Source organism: Colletotrichum graminicola (assembly GCF_000149035.1).
Source record: "Colletotrichum graminicola M1.001 genomic scaffold supercont1.11, whole genome shotgun sequence".
Lineage (NCBI taxonomy): Eukaryota > Fungi > Ascomycota > Sordariomycetes > Glomerellales > Glomerellaceae > Colletotrichum > Colletotrichum graminicola.
In genome coordinates this window covers 804856-819544 of record NW_007361015.1, presented here as the reverse complement: position 1 = coordinate 819544, position 14689 = coordinate 804856, and the positions used below count along the sequence as shown (strand labels likewise).

The following is a 14689-nucleotide window of genomic DNA, read 5'->3' as shown; positions in this document are numbered from 1 at the left end:
GTACCTACCTACCTAGGTAAGGTTGGCCAGCAGCAAGCGGTGACGCAAGAAGCAAAGGCGCCACATGCAGTCAGTCAATCAGTCGGTCAGTACCCGCACCTGTACCTATCCGGTCTCAACTCAATAGCGGCTGTGATGGGCGAAATGAGAGTTGCACCGACGCGGCGGGACGAGGACGATCACAGGTCCACCGGCGCTTCTCATCTGTATGAACGGGTACGTACCCGTGTACGTGGAGTCTACTCCGGACTTAGGGCCAGAGCCCAGAGCCAGTAACCATCTGCGCGCTAGTCCAGTTTAGGGATACTCTGCTAACGAGATCGTCTTGGATAGGTACGCGTTTGATTTTTGCCGCCATAGCTTAACGGCGTTCGAAAAATGGAAGCGGAAGGCACGACTACTAATGTAAGGTAAGTATGGCCTGAGAAGTAAACTAAAAGAGAGAGAGAGAGAGAGAGAGAGAGAGAGAGAGAGAGAGAGAGAGAGAGAGAGAGAGAGAGAGCAACCGACCACCCTCCGGAGGAAAGTATAAGAGTTTTCAGCAGGCCCGGGCTCGATGGCACCTTCCCCTCAAATCGCATCGCATCGCAACGCTCCAAAAGTAGAAATAAGAACCATGCAAGTGGAGAACGGCGGCTGCGCACTTGGAGGCGCAAGTCCCTGATTGGGTTTAGGTATGGATCTTTCCATCTCACCATTATACAATACGGATACAAGTACACTACAGCATCGCTCTTCCTTCCTTTGCCATGGTGAACAATATTCAAGAAAACCTGAACCTGGATCTCGACCCACAACCACACACATCATCGTGACTGATCAGGCCTTGCTCGGCTACCTCTGTCCACCCGATCGAGATCCAGAAAAGCTTCTCATCGGCTTCACCAAGAAAGACCCATCGCAGGTCCGGCGTGGTCTGATCACAGACAGCCTGCTCTTCGTCACCCGGACTGCCCAGAGGGGACCCCCTTCTCGAGTCTCGACGGCAGCGACCTAGGTAGTAGGGTCCGTGAGATGCGCACCCCTGTCATTAGACCTCTCGACAATGACAGGTTTGTTGGTTGGTTGGTTGGCGGTCAACCGGTGTGCCGGTTCAGCCTGGAACGGGAAGAGGATTCATTCATTTAACGCTGTTTGCCTGATTAGCAGCACGGAGCATCTGGCACACGTCGAGGCCGCCAAAAATAAGCCGACGTCGCCCTATCCCTATCCCAGCCTAACTATTTCGCAGCCCTTCAACGGCAAGCGTTGTTTCGGGTCTCATTTTTGGCACCCTCCCCTATCGGTCCATCGCTTCTTCGTGCCGTCCATCAAAGGCAATGGACAGGAAACCGGTCTTGCATCTCCAAATCCCGTCGTATGCTCGATGTGCGGTTTGTCGGCTACCAACGCGGAGCCGGCAGGGGTCAAGTACCCGATCGGGCGATCCTAGGCGGCCTTGTTCGACAGCCGTTGTTGGACCCCACGCCCTGCGCCTCGCCGCATAAAGGGGCCCTCGCATCCTTGCCCACTCTGATACAGGCAAAGCCTCGCTGCATGAGCTCCCCCCATATCAGCGGTCCTGAGCGAATATTCCTCTTCATTTATTTTGTCTTTAAAATCCTGAAAACCGGAAACCCCGCGGCCGAATGGGCGGGCCCTGGAATTCCACATCTGATGCGTCCACCAGCCCGAGAAAAGCAACAACCTCATTTCGGCGCCTCCCTGCTGCTGTCCTTCCTGACGTACATCATTGGGGCTTCTTCCCACAAATCTCATCGTGCGCCACGTCTGCGGACTCCTGCGAGCCACTTGCTTGCCCTACAGTCTTCATTGCAAGGGGGGGTTTCTTTTCATTCAGCTGAATATGGGACGACTCCGCCAAAAAGTCAAGGCGCAGAATACCACCCCCCACTGAACTCTGTCTTCATCGACGGTTCGTCCGAAGTCTCGCGCAGACCAGGCTTGTGCCGTGGTCGTCAACAGGCTTCCCCCTTGACAAACCGTCCCTGGGATTCCGCTCCTTTGAACATACAGAGTGTAGAGGAGGGGGTTTGGCTTGCAAAAGTTTTGCTGATGAAGCATCCATCTACTGGCCATGACGTTCACTGTTGAGACATCCGCACGGCGGTTTATTCGTCGAATCCCAGCCCGTCAGATTTCACCCGCTCCCGTCTCCTCCGTGTTTGCAATGTATGTCTCGACCATGAGTTATGTTCATTATGGGATCACCCAGTCGATATCGGGCGTCTCATCCACGCGGACGGGCCTTGCAGCTCACAGCGTCCGCACGGACCTCGTCTGGCCCTCGACCTCCGTTCCGGTACCAAGCCTTCGCCCCGCCGACCGCCGTGAAGGACGTCCGTTTGCCCGTACGTCACATTGTATCTGGTAAACCGCTCTGGACTTCCCCAGCTTCCCGGGAACTCAAAGTACCCTCGGGCCGCCCTCCCCCCTAGACCATTGCAGACATGACCGCACATGGCGGCACGGAACATTGGCATCTTCCCACCTTTCCTCCTGCCTTAGCTAGAATGCATCCCATCCCATGCCAACCCATGGTCATGTTCCCACGTTTTCCCGCCACGAGGCACGAGGACTCGGGCGGCCCTCTTCGGGCAAAGCTGGCACGCGCTCTTCCAGATTCAGAGACCAGTTCCAACTGGCGCGTCCAAGGGGGGAGAATTCTTTTTTTTTTAAAAAAGAATCTAGGAATGACCTGCCCCTTTTCACCCTGTTCTTCTGCTCGTCGTCCGGCATCACGTACGTGTATTTGCGAGACTTGCTTTTGGGAGCCAAGTGGACTACTCCCGCCACCGACGGAGATCACATTTGTGGCTGCCCCTCGCCTGATTCTGGCCTCCCTCCGCGGCCTGGTATTTCTCATCGAATCCGACAGCGGCCGGGACCAAGCCAAGTGGCGGCAGCAGGTCGGTCACCATGTTGGGGTTCCAACCTCCCACCACATCACGTTAGCTGTATTGCCGACCTCGAGTAGTACTACTGCCCATCAAGGCACGGTAATATACGCCAACCCTTTGGGCCAGGCCGACTGCCCAAGGGAGGGAGGGGGGGGGGGGGGGGGGGGATCGGGATGCGACGCCGTAGGCTTGCCGCCTCGTCTCGTTACGCCTCGGGGAGACACACCTTGGGTCAAACGAGCGATGCCCTCGCAAGCGGTCGTCCGCTCGGGAGCGATGGTAAAGGGGAGACTTGTCGTGCACGATTGATCCCGTTGCTGCTCGTCCTTGTGACGAATTGTACCAGAGATCACGTCCATGTCACACAACTCGACTGATTGATGAGAGGGATCACATCGGAGGGAAAGAGGTCGTTCAAGATTCTTGATTCAAGACTACCAATACGGAGTAGGCAATACTCGTCAACCCGGTCGTTCCAGTGTTTACCTTGCAAGCGATGACACCCGTTTTTGTAACGCCATCGGAATCATCCCATCCGACCCTTCCCTTGAGCCCCCCGAAACCAGATGAGGACATTTCCAGTTTTGCAAAGAGGATATCATGTTCGTAACTCCAAGCCAACCCGGCCCGCCCGCGCGCCCGTTCAACGCCCAAGGTCTTTCCCGTCACCTCTTCGAAACCCGGCTCGGCGGCCTGTCCGCTGCGACCCGGCCGTGCCCCATAGCTTTCCCACTGCGGCTCGACCTGGATGCCCTTTCCGGCATCGACTTCTTCTTCCGCTTGAGCAGCCCGCGGACCGTCTTGAACGGGAGCACCAGCAGAGCAACCATGGCGAAGAAGGGCATCGTGAGGACGGCCCACACCGACTCGACCAGCCACTGCATGAAGCCCGGCCGTGCCGCGCTGTTCTTGGCCGCTGCCGCAGCGAGTGCGATGGCGTCGTTCAAGCGCGTATCGACGGCCGCGAAGCGCGACTCGGTCTGGAATGCGAGCACCGTGGCTTTCTTCTCGTACCGCCGCACGGCTCGGTTCAGCGCGTCGAGGTCAGGCTGGATGGCGTTGCGGACATCGCGGGCAATGGAGGCTTCTTGCTTGATCTTTAACGTGTCCGAGTTGCCGTTCTGCCTGATCGGCGTCGGCTCCTGCCGCGATTCCAGCATATCCAAGCGGGCCACCAGTGCCCTGACCTGATCCGACGTGACGCCGTCGTCCTTGTACGGGTTGACATGGACGTCCCGTTGCAACTGGATGGTCCGGCATTGAACGAGCTTCATTAAATGCGATATCGGACGGACCTCCGCGGCCAGCAGGAAGATTGTCAAATTGTAGTTGGAGACGAGACCCTCCGAGGGCCGGCTCAGCTGCGCGCGGATTGCATGCAGCAAGTACGCCCCAAGCATCGGGAGCATGAAGCATGATATCAAAGCCAGAATCTCATGCAGCCAGAGCTCCGCCAGCGCGTCCTCCTTTCTGTTCCGGGCCATTGACTTGGGCACCTGTTCCTGCACGAAGGATGTGGGCGTAGCGGGCATCTCGGACGTGTCGTCAATGCTCCCATTCACCGTGTGACCATTCGCCATCGATGCCGTCGTGGACGGGCTCTCAACGGTCTGTTCGTTGTCGCTCTCGTCATCGATCACGGCGCTGGTGCTGACCTCGGCGCGGACGCGTACCACTTGCGCCGAATGATACCAGTTCCTGGGTGGCCGATGTCAGTCCTCGGGTGGTTCTGCACAAGCAGCAAACAAGAAGGCCAAAGAGCGCGCAAACTTACCATGGGTGTGTCACAGACCAATGCAGGAATACGGCTGATAAGCCTAATAGCATGACATCCGTCACGACGGCGCTGCCGTTTTTGAATAGCATACCGCCGACGGCAGGAAGAAGAGCGAAGGCGAGAGGGATCGAGGCCCAGTTCGATATATCGTCGGCTGATGTGGGCAATGTCCCATCGCCAGGTCTCGGGTTCAGGAAGTCTCTAGCTTCGATGAAGCTGTAATCCGACAGGGTTGAGCTTCTCCTCCTCCCCAAGCCCTTCTCCGAGAACGAGCTGTCAGTGGGTATGTGACCGAAAGGCGCACGTCGCCGCATCTGAGAATTCTCCTCTGCCGTCACAGCGCGCCTGAAGTGGCCCGAAGGCGCTGGCGAAGCTGTTGTTCCAGGCGAGGACACGGTCTGCTTCCTGCTGATGTTGCTCGTCGCCGTGACCGGCGAGGTCGGACTTCGGGAGCTGTTCTCGTCCGACATGGCGAATGACATGGAAGGGTCCAGGCTGGGTGGCTCTCTGTATTAGTTGTGGTTGTTGTCCGCTGTTCTATGGGCGTCGTCCTGATGGGTTCAGTTTCGGTGTCGGTCGATTGTACGAGATTCGATGGAAGACGTGCGAGTCCAAGCTAGGGACAGGCAGTCGAGGGGTTTTGAGGGCTCTTCATCCGCCCTTGTGAATAAATGGGAGGGGTGTCTCTACTGGTAGGCCTTCCTCCTGAATTCTAGGAGGAAAGGGGAGGGAGAGAGGAAATGAGGAAGAGGCGCCGGGGGAGAGGAATGGCCGCTAACTACAGATCGGGTATCGTGTGTCTTGTAGAGAGAGACGTAGTGTGGAGTAGCGTGCGTGCGTATGGGGGAACTGGTCCGACCAGGCGTACCAAGGGCGACAAGTGGAGCGCCACGGGCTGATGATGATTATGGCGTGGTATTCTGACGGGAGTTGACGTGGTTTTAGTCGCTGGGCTTTGGTGGTGGCGACTTTGGATCGTCCTTGCCTACCTCAGCTAGGTAAGGTACCAGGACGTAATTGCATAAGGGGGAGAGAGAGAGAGAGAGAGAGAGAGAGAGAGAGAGAGAGAGAGAGAGAGAGAGAAAGAGGGAGAGAGCGTCCGCCAACTTGAGAGTGTCAAATCGTAGTCGGCGACGTGCGGCCGAGGCAAGGTGCCTTGCTTGCCCTTTGTCCCGCGTCAGTTCGCTTCCTCTCAAGGCGTGATTCGGGATGAAAAGAAGCTTCGAGGAGACGTGGGCGGGAATCGGGGGCGGAAGTCGAGAGGGTAGAAAACGGGACGGGCCAGGTGCTGAGAGACACGCGAGGTGAAGAAATGCGCCCGCAGTGCGGGATGGAAGGTGGACGGCAATAGGAAATACGGCAATGTAGGTAAGGAATCAGGCTTGCATCTGGCTGAAGTGTCTCAGTCCAACCGAGGCAAAGTATACTGCCCTACATAATGCTACGGCAAGTACATGGCGAGGAAACCCGGATTTGAAAGTTTACATTAGCAGCTTGCTGTGGTTGGTAGGGAGCTGCGCCTGGGCTGGAGCAAAGGCCGCTGGCGGCTTGGAGTGTGGTTGCTTCACTGCGTTGCTTATGGCCCCGTCGATGCTGACGACAGGGTGATGATGCAGTGATGCAACCCGCGCCCCTCCCACCCCCGCTCCCGCTCTGCCCGCATCCGCATCTGGCCAGCCCTGAAGACCCTGCCTGTTTGGAGATCCACTGTGGACGTCGGGCTGGGCCGAGAGAACCGTTCTCCGACTCCCACTTCAACCTCACTCCGTCATCTATTTCGCATTTTACATGTCCATCTCCATGTTATTTCTGCTTCTGCCTCTTCGTAGAGAGACGTTCGAAGACAGTCACGCCGTTGCACATGCCGGACGAGCTTCAAATACGTCAACACATCATTCTTTATGTGTAGGCTGCCTCGGTCCTTAGCCACACATAGACTAGTGAGACGTGAAACAGCTATCTCATCCCACCCTTTTCCTTCTCGGCGCACGCGTCTATAGCGAGCGACATTCACTTACAAACCCATCATCTTCTCGTCGTCACCAGTGGGAGGTCAAAGATAAGAGAGAAAAGAGAGGTAAATGCGCACCTCCCCTAAACCTTATCTGGCCTACTACCATCATGGCTTGTGATCCACCGGCTTTGGAAGCTCGTGAACCATGCTTTACACCACGCGGGTGATCATCAAGGGATGAACGACCCATTAAACCCACCTCTGGCTTGGCTACGGCCAAGATTCCCGGGTTTCTCTAACTTGGTTATGATTTGGCCCGTCCCTCCACCACAACAAACCCAAAATAAAATATAAACTAAAATAAAACACAAACCCTCCGAGTTGTTGTCGTCGCACATGTTTCGTCATCTACAACCAATCCGACTTCGCCCCCGCCTGATCCGATGTACCTAGATACCGTGGGCTGGGTGGGTGTGGCGATGGGGAAAGCTGGTGGGAGGCAAAAGGCCCTGGTTGCTTCGTTCCTGGCCGGCGCGTTGACCTTTCCCTAGAGAAACGGCCGCTTGGCTTGTTTGATGGGAACAGATATAGTGACAGCAACGTCATCGGCGTCGGGTCGAAAGCCGTGCCACGGTGTCCGCCAAAGCTGTCCATGTCATCATCTGAACCTGGCCAGGCGTAGTGCCCTTCGTGCAACAGAAGGGCCTGCGAATTCCGCCGGGGCTCCGCGGACCTGGCCGTGCCCGTACAATAGGCGAGCGTGTACTCCAGAAGGTCTGTCGAGGATTGCCGTCATCAAGCCTGAGTCGCTCAGTCTTGTCTCGCTACAGTGGTGAAGCATCGTGACCTGGCCCCAGGATGCGACAAATCCGGCTCCGCGAGCTGAAAGAAGCGGCAAGCGACATGGTAGCGGGCTGGGTGTTTCGAAAAAGCTGGGGCCGCTGCATGCAACAGGCGCTTCTTCCATCCGTGACATGCTCGGTTTAGAATACATCGCTCGATGTCGTCAGAACAACAAACAACGACCTAGCCAACCAAGGTAAATCGGAGCATGGACAGTTTCCGTATCGGGAAGCGCCGTCCAAGGACCAGAAGCGGAATACTATGTAGCACGTAGGTAACCGCCATGAATCGAATCATCAGTGCCGGTTTGCGGCCACCAGGTGTCTAGGAGGCCATGGGGATGGAGCCAGCTGGGAAGACGCGCGTCCAACGGGTGTGGTGTCAGGCGGAAGCCCCAGTGTTCTCCACGGGGGATGTCTCGTCGACATTGTCATCCCAGCCGCCGGCGCAAACGATGTGCAAACATAAACTAAAACGAAAAGTGGGAAGGGTTCTGAAGTCTAGCCTGTTGCGGCCATGCATGCCCGAATAATGTAGAAGCTCTGCCGGGCGGGCAGAAACTCGTCTGTGACAACCAGCGGCAACAACAACAACAACAACAACAACAAAAACAACACCTCCGCTCAGTAAACATACAGGTACATACATATATACATACCCAGTTTCGTATCCTCTCTCGAGGTCCGGACAAAGCTAGTGATCAGGCTAGCCAAAGGTAGCTAGCAGATATCCTAAAGCGGCTAGTCAAGATCTACATCGCTAAGCTCAATATAAAAGGCGGTCAGTGTATTCACCTCCTACCTGCCTACCGTTTTTGCTGCTCTTTGCCCCTTAACTATCTGCTTACGTACATGACTGACCCTTGCTTTCTGCCGGAACACTATACCTCTTACAGCAGCCGCAATACCTCTTGCCGTTAGTCTGGCTTACTAGCTTTGTCCGGACCTCGCGAGAGGATACGGTATGCGGCTCAAGCTACGCAACGACCGTATGGATTAGCGAGCGATGCACAGATAGTCGCGGCTGAGGAGCAAACCGCGTGCGGTTGGCTGTCTTGCTTGGATAGTGTGATCGACAGAGGAGATACTCTGCATGTCTCATGCAGGTGTCAATACCAACTTACCAAGGTAAGACCCCAGAACCCCCCGGCCTAGCCACTCTCAAGGGAGATAGCCTCGTTCTTGCGGTTACAGTACTGGGTCAAAAGTCTGGCAACAGCAATTAGAACAACCCAAGCAAAAGGAGCCTATCAGCTTGGGGTCACTTCACAGTGCACCACAAAAGGACGTGTGTCTCACCACCCTAGGTATGTTGCTGTTGATTGGGCCATCCTTATTGCTGTTGCCAGACTTTTGACCTGGTGCTGTAGGTAGACAACCGGTCCAGTTATTCATCAGGTTCTTGCTCGGAGATGCGTCTGAGAGAGCATGACGCAAGAATTATTCACGTTCTGGCCCTTTTCGACAAAGGCACCCCCTGTCCGCGCCTGAAAATAGCCGGCCGTGGAAAGAATACCTATGGAACGGTCCAGCCGAGTACGGATAGTGTCGTATGCAATGAGCGCAATGCACATGCACTGGGACCTCTCTCTTGCAAAATGGTATCCACTGAGAGCGATTCGTAGGTACCTACTTATTAACAGGTAGCTACGCACGTACCTGGGTAACTACCTATGGTAAGGTACCGGTAGGTGGTATTGGCGCCCCCGCTACCTGAACCAGAACTGCACATACGACAAGGGGAACTCCCAGTCTGTGGTTCCAAAGATGGATCGGTCGAATCTCCAACTTGTCAGTTTTGGGGTGTTTGGCAGATCCATGTTCCCGTTCCGTGGTAATTTTTCTGGATCTGGACGCAGTGGGAACATGTCTTGAACCAGCTGGATATCCAATGTACAAGGAGTACTCCGTACATGTGTCCGTAGGATAACCACAGTGTCAGAAACAGCCACTACAGTGATACCCCTACGGTGTACCGAGTCCCGAGGCTTAAAGTCTCGATCTCGGAGGCGTCGTCCATGTTATTATGTAAGAGAGGTTTCTCCTATACGGTTTACACTCTCTAAACAAATAGTGCATCTCGACAGTGTGTATAGTTAACACAGTGTAGCTGGCGACCTTACGAGGGACCGCCTTGTACTTGTACTTGTGTGTTCTTAGGATACTATTATGCAAGGCCGACAGGCGAATTGCCGGCCTCCTCTTCGGGACTGGTAATCATGTCATGTCACGGCAGTTGGCGAGGTGGACACGACGCACAGACGGGCCCGGACGCGACGGCAGCTGCTTGATCAGCGTGCAGAGATTTCTATTACCTATTACTCTAACGGTAGGGCTATTCTTTCTTTCATGGTCGTGCTACATATGCTTGTGGCCTGGGCCCGGAGGTGATGGTCAGCCGTTGCAGGGATGTTATTTAGTATAGATGGGCGGGCCGTTTACGAAGCAGCAGTTGACCTGGCTCTGCCCAAGAAATAGTCAGTCATTCCTGTCGAGGCCAGTGCAGTGCAAGATCCATGCCGAAAGATGTTGTGAATAGAGAGGGGCATGCGGTTGGGATGTCGTTTGTTAATCTCTCTACCTACCTCCTTTATGCCACGAGATTTCCGGATTCTTATTGTTTTTTTTTATCTTCTCGATTCAAAGCAAGGCGCACATTTGCTTCAGCCGAGCCGGGCAACCCGTGGGAACCCCCCTGGCTTCTGGCGGGTCTTCGCCGGGCAACAAGAAGAACCAGCCAGGGTGACTCTCCGGGGTCGCGAGCACAGAATGCGTCACTCGGAACCAGCAAAACTTGACGCAACACAGGCGTGTCAGAGCCGAGGCCGAGCCTGTGTGGCGGCAAAATTTGCAAGGCTTCCAATATAATCTTAAAGCACCTTGTCTGTTGACCGGGACGACAGGGAGGTAATCCCCGAGGCTAGGCGCCATTCGAGTCAGCAGGAAGTCGTAGGCGACGGCGCCGGTCCGTCATATCATATATTGATGACCAGGGACGGCAGGTCAGTCGATAGAGAGCTCTCTACGGATATATCGCGTCTAGTCCTCTCGTTTCTTTTTTTTGTTTTCTTGCAGCGAGACCCTTTCCAGGCTAGAAAAGACCAGAGAAGCACCGACAGAATTGTTGAGGCCTCCCCCCTGCAGCTATCTATAACCGGAATCACCTCGCCGGACCACCGAATCGTCGTATGATGGGCGCTGCTCCGACAGCGACTCGGGACTATTAAGTAGAGCAGCCGTCTGTCTCTCTTTTTTCCCATCAGGGTTTCTTTGCCTGCGACACTGCGGGAACCCGTGGACGACAGCCTGCCTTGTTGATCGATCGGACTTTGGCACGCATATTCGTGAACTCGTATGACGAGGGGCGACGACGACGACGACGGCTACGACGACTCGAAAGATCAATTCGCGAACCCAGGACCACGCACACGCAATCGCGCACATATATACGGCTCGCGACGTAGGCGATTCCGCTCTCTCCTTGGCCGAAAACGCTTCTCAATAGAAGCCCGAATCAGCAAGCAGCAAAGACGAAGCGAGGCAGCCACAGATCCGCTGAACCCCCACTTCTATCATTTGCATTGAGGGGGGGACGGCAGCTGCAGGAACGCGTTGGATCCGAACCACTACATCACACACGCAATCACGCAGCAAGGAGGTAGAGGAAAGCCAGGACGCGGCCGATCGTGGTCTCCTCCAGATTCTCCTCCCCCTCCCTTGTCGTTCCTGCACCTTTGACATAGGTACGCATCCTCCACCTCGCGTCCGGAGTATCTATCTACCTATCTATCCCTATCTGTACTTCGTACCTACTTTGTTTGGCCCGGGTCACTCGGATCTACCGGTACCTACCGTACGTATATAGGTTGGTGGCCCAAGAATTCTCTTCTCCTCTTTCGCTCCTGCCTGCCAGCCATTCCCAAAAGGTGGGTGTGGTGAAGCGACTAGGCAGGTGTGAACGCTGAGGGAGGGAGCGAGGGAAGGAAGTATCGATTCCTCCCCCCACCCCGGCCTCTTGCCGGAACGTAGCGGCTGGCCTTCCCAAAATGCTGGGACTGAGCTCCAACCCAATTTCCGCCATTCCACCCCTGAACGCCATCCCCACCTTTCATTCAACACAGTCCGCCTGCCTTCGGCCGCTCATTTGGGCGCAATTCTTTTCACTTTCATCGATTGCCAACTGCACCCGTGCCTGCGCCGCCCGCGCTTGTGCCAATACCAGCACCAACAGCGACAGCGACACCACCCCTCGTCCGCCTCCTATTGAGGCTTCTTGGCCCAACTCCAGGACCAAGACCGCTATTGTTGCTGCTACTACGGATATCGCCATCCTCATCACCACTAAGACGGCCAATCACACTCTTCGCCCTCTTCAACCCCTGCGACCCTCCATTGGCCGCATTCGCATTGCTAGCGCTTGCATTGATAACACCATCGCAGTTCAAGCAAAACCCAAAGGTGCAGCCCGAGCCACAGTCGTCTGCACCTGCACGATTTTGCATTCCTTTGTCCGTGTCCCCACACATCTAGCTGCAAACCTAATCGCTCTGCTGCGCGAACCGAACCTCACCATTCGACAATATCCTTTCTCCAGACACACACGGTCCTCCTCCTCCTCCCTCTACTCCCTGCCCCAGCGATTGTCTCAATCACCCCTCTCGCTCCTCCCACCATCGCCGCCGCCGCGTCCGCTTAAAGAGGCCCTGGCGACCTCAAAGAGCCTGGCCCAGGCGTCGCTGCAATCTCCTCGTCGGCAAGACCCATTCTCCACCCTGCCCCGTAAGGCCGTCGTCCTCGCGGCGGCCTTCGTTGAACCATTCCTCCCACGGCTTCCCACGCGAGAAACACGCCTTTGTCATCGCCCACCTTAGATGCTTCCGCAAATCCTCGACTCACCACGCTTTCGCAGCAACCCGCTTATCCTGGCGCTTCGCCCGACCTGCAACGTCCAGTAGCCGCCGCCGCCGCCGCCGCCGCCGCAGCCGGCTTGTCTCAATTCCATCCCCAGTCCCTGCCACACCAATACGACCCCAGAGAATATCTCCTGCATTCTCCCTTTCGGAATAGTGCAGCCTCCTCTGCCGCCCGTCGACTTCCTCACCTCTCCGCTGCCCGTCTCTGGAACCCGACCAACTCCACCCCCAGGCTTCCCGACAAGCCCCAACGTAGACGACGTCCATCAACACCGCCCCTGCCCACCGTCCCGCTATCTCACCCAACCCTCGGTCCATCTTCCCTCTACCCTGCCGACTCCTTGGGAATCGCTGCCGGCGACTTCCCGTTGCTGGCTCTCCCCGAGCAGCGCCAGACGCGACATTCTACCTCCGCCCGAGCAAGCCTCCACGTCGACCGGAGTGGTAACGCCGAATATCGCATTAGCCTCCCCCCCTCGCTTCATCATTCGTACGACGGAAGGAGGTCAGCGGATCCTTCTCCAACTGCTCCCGGATTCGACGCTGGCCCCGCCGACGCTAAGGAACGACCAAGTCCCCTCGTCCGCGACTTTGCCTTCACGGTCGATACCGACAAGGGAAAACAAAAGGTCGTGATGGAGCAGGGAACCGAAAGCCAGACGCGAGGCCCCTCCAAGGACCTGGAAAGGGGTCCCGATGTGCTCCCACGCTACTCCAATGCATCGGCTGGCGATGCCATGGGCATTGGCTCCCCCATTTCCTCCATTTCCTCCTCAAACTCATCCATCATGGGAGAGGAACTGCCGCCAGATATGGGTGAGGAATGGGGACCGCAACACCCTTGCTTCCCGCACCTCAACCCTCACGTCCCTGTCGACTCTCCCGAGTATCGAAACACTCGAATCATTCGCGTACGTCGGGACTGGTTGATAGAAGGAGACCTGGCACCGACCTTCTCCAACCTGTACCCTGAGATTCTGGACCCGGCAGGCTTGTCAGAACTGGAATTTCGAAGGATCATCGACAAGCTCAACGGCGAGCTCATTCCCATCTTCAGCCCGTATAGTTGGAGAAACATCTTGGACGGCTTGTTGGGCCTTATGACGGGCTGGTTATGGGATGACCTGGGCTTCACCGGAGTCAAGGCTCGGCTGGACCGCCTAGAACGTTGGATCGACCAGTGGAACACCGAGATGGAGAAGACTGTTGGCAACGAGGACGGTTCGATGGCGCCGCGCATCATCTCCCTAAGGAAAACCGGTTACATGACAGTAAGTCTACCATCCCTCTCTGCTCAGCTCAATGTGCTGACCCGGACTGTAGCTGGATATCCAGATCCCAGACCCTGAAATCGCTCCAGCCCCTAGCACGCCTGGGGGCTCGAGATCCGAAGGTTTGCCGATGGAGCCGCCGCCCGTCGCTGTGGCATAATCTTTGACTGTGAACACGAGTTTGCCTTTCGTGGTGCACCCTTCTTTTCAAATCCGTATTTCACCATACACTGTTTCTAATACCGGATCGACCGCGGTGTGGGACGAACCGACATGAATTTATACGACCGTAGCCTCTCTACCTTACGAGGCACTCGATATCCATTTATTCCCCGGGGTTATTTGGCTTTTGTTATTCGCCACAACCCCCTACCCTACCACTAGTACCTTATACCAAGGCATGGCGCGGAGTTCAGGATCCCTCTGGCTGGGACAGTTATGAATGCGATTTTCAATGACTTTATTGTTGCTTGCTGGTTGCCTTGGCGCTTTTGATTACGTCACTCAATTTCACGGGTGGGATTTTGCGGCTAAGGGCGATCGCTGAGATGCGGATGACCCTGGATATGCACAGAAAGGGGGGGCCATCGAACGATCCTTCTGACCAGCACTCGACTCGAACCACATAGCTGGGTCCGGGACCCTGTAATATTTATATAAAAGATCTCCATCCCTTCAACACTTTCCTTGATCATTTCGTGATTATACCTCTATGCCTGATGTCATATGTCAAGCCTGGAATATCCATTCGAACCATGACAGCGACATTCGGCATCGACGGCGGGCTCTGATTAGGCGTGGCACACAAGTCACTCATCTACAGTCTTCGTCCGGCCACGACTAGGTGTGTACGTGGGCCCCGGCCTGCGAGGTGGTGGCGGACTGACCGTCCAGAGACGCCAGATCCCTGTGACGCCGGGGGTCGAGGGAGCTGGAGGCACCTCTGGCGAGTGGCTGCGAGGCCAGCCGCGTTTTGCCACGGTTCTGGGTCCTGGTGCCGAGACCGTGCTCCAATTGTCATCGATGGATGCT

General features: G+C 55.9%; 2 protein-coding genes across 2 annotated transcripts; one reads left to right on the top strand and one right to left on the bottom strand.

The window, feature by feature from the left end:
- Nucleotides 1–3565: 3565 nt before the first annotated feature.
- GLRG_03767 (uncharacterized protein) lies at nt 3566–5147 on the bottom strand (the record flags this gene model as incomplete). The annotated part of the gene is made up of 2 exons (XM_008094452.1): nt 3566–4598; nt 4675–5147. The coding sequence occupies 2 exons, from the start codon at nt 5145–5147 to the stop codon at nt 3566–3568; spliced, it is 1506 nt and encodes a 501-aa protein (XP_008092643.1).
- A 7874-nt stretch (nt 5148–13021) lies between these two features.
- Nucleotides 13022–13817, top strand: GLRG_03766 (uncharacterized protein; the record flags this gene model as incomplete). Its single annotated transcript, XM_008094451.1, has 2 exons — nt 13022–13657; nt 13710–13817. 2 exons carry the CDS (start codon nt 13022–13024, stop codon nt 13815–13817), a joined length of 744 nt encoding a protein of 247 aa, XP_008092642.1.
- Nucleotides 13818–14689: the final 872 nt, after the last annotated feature.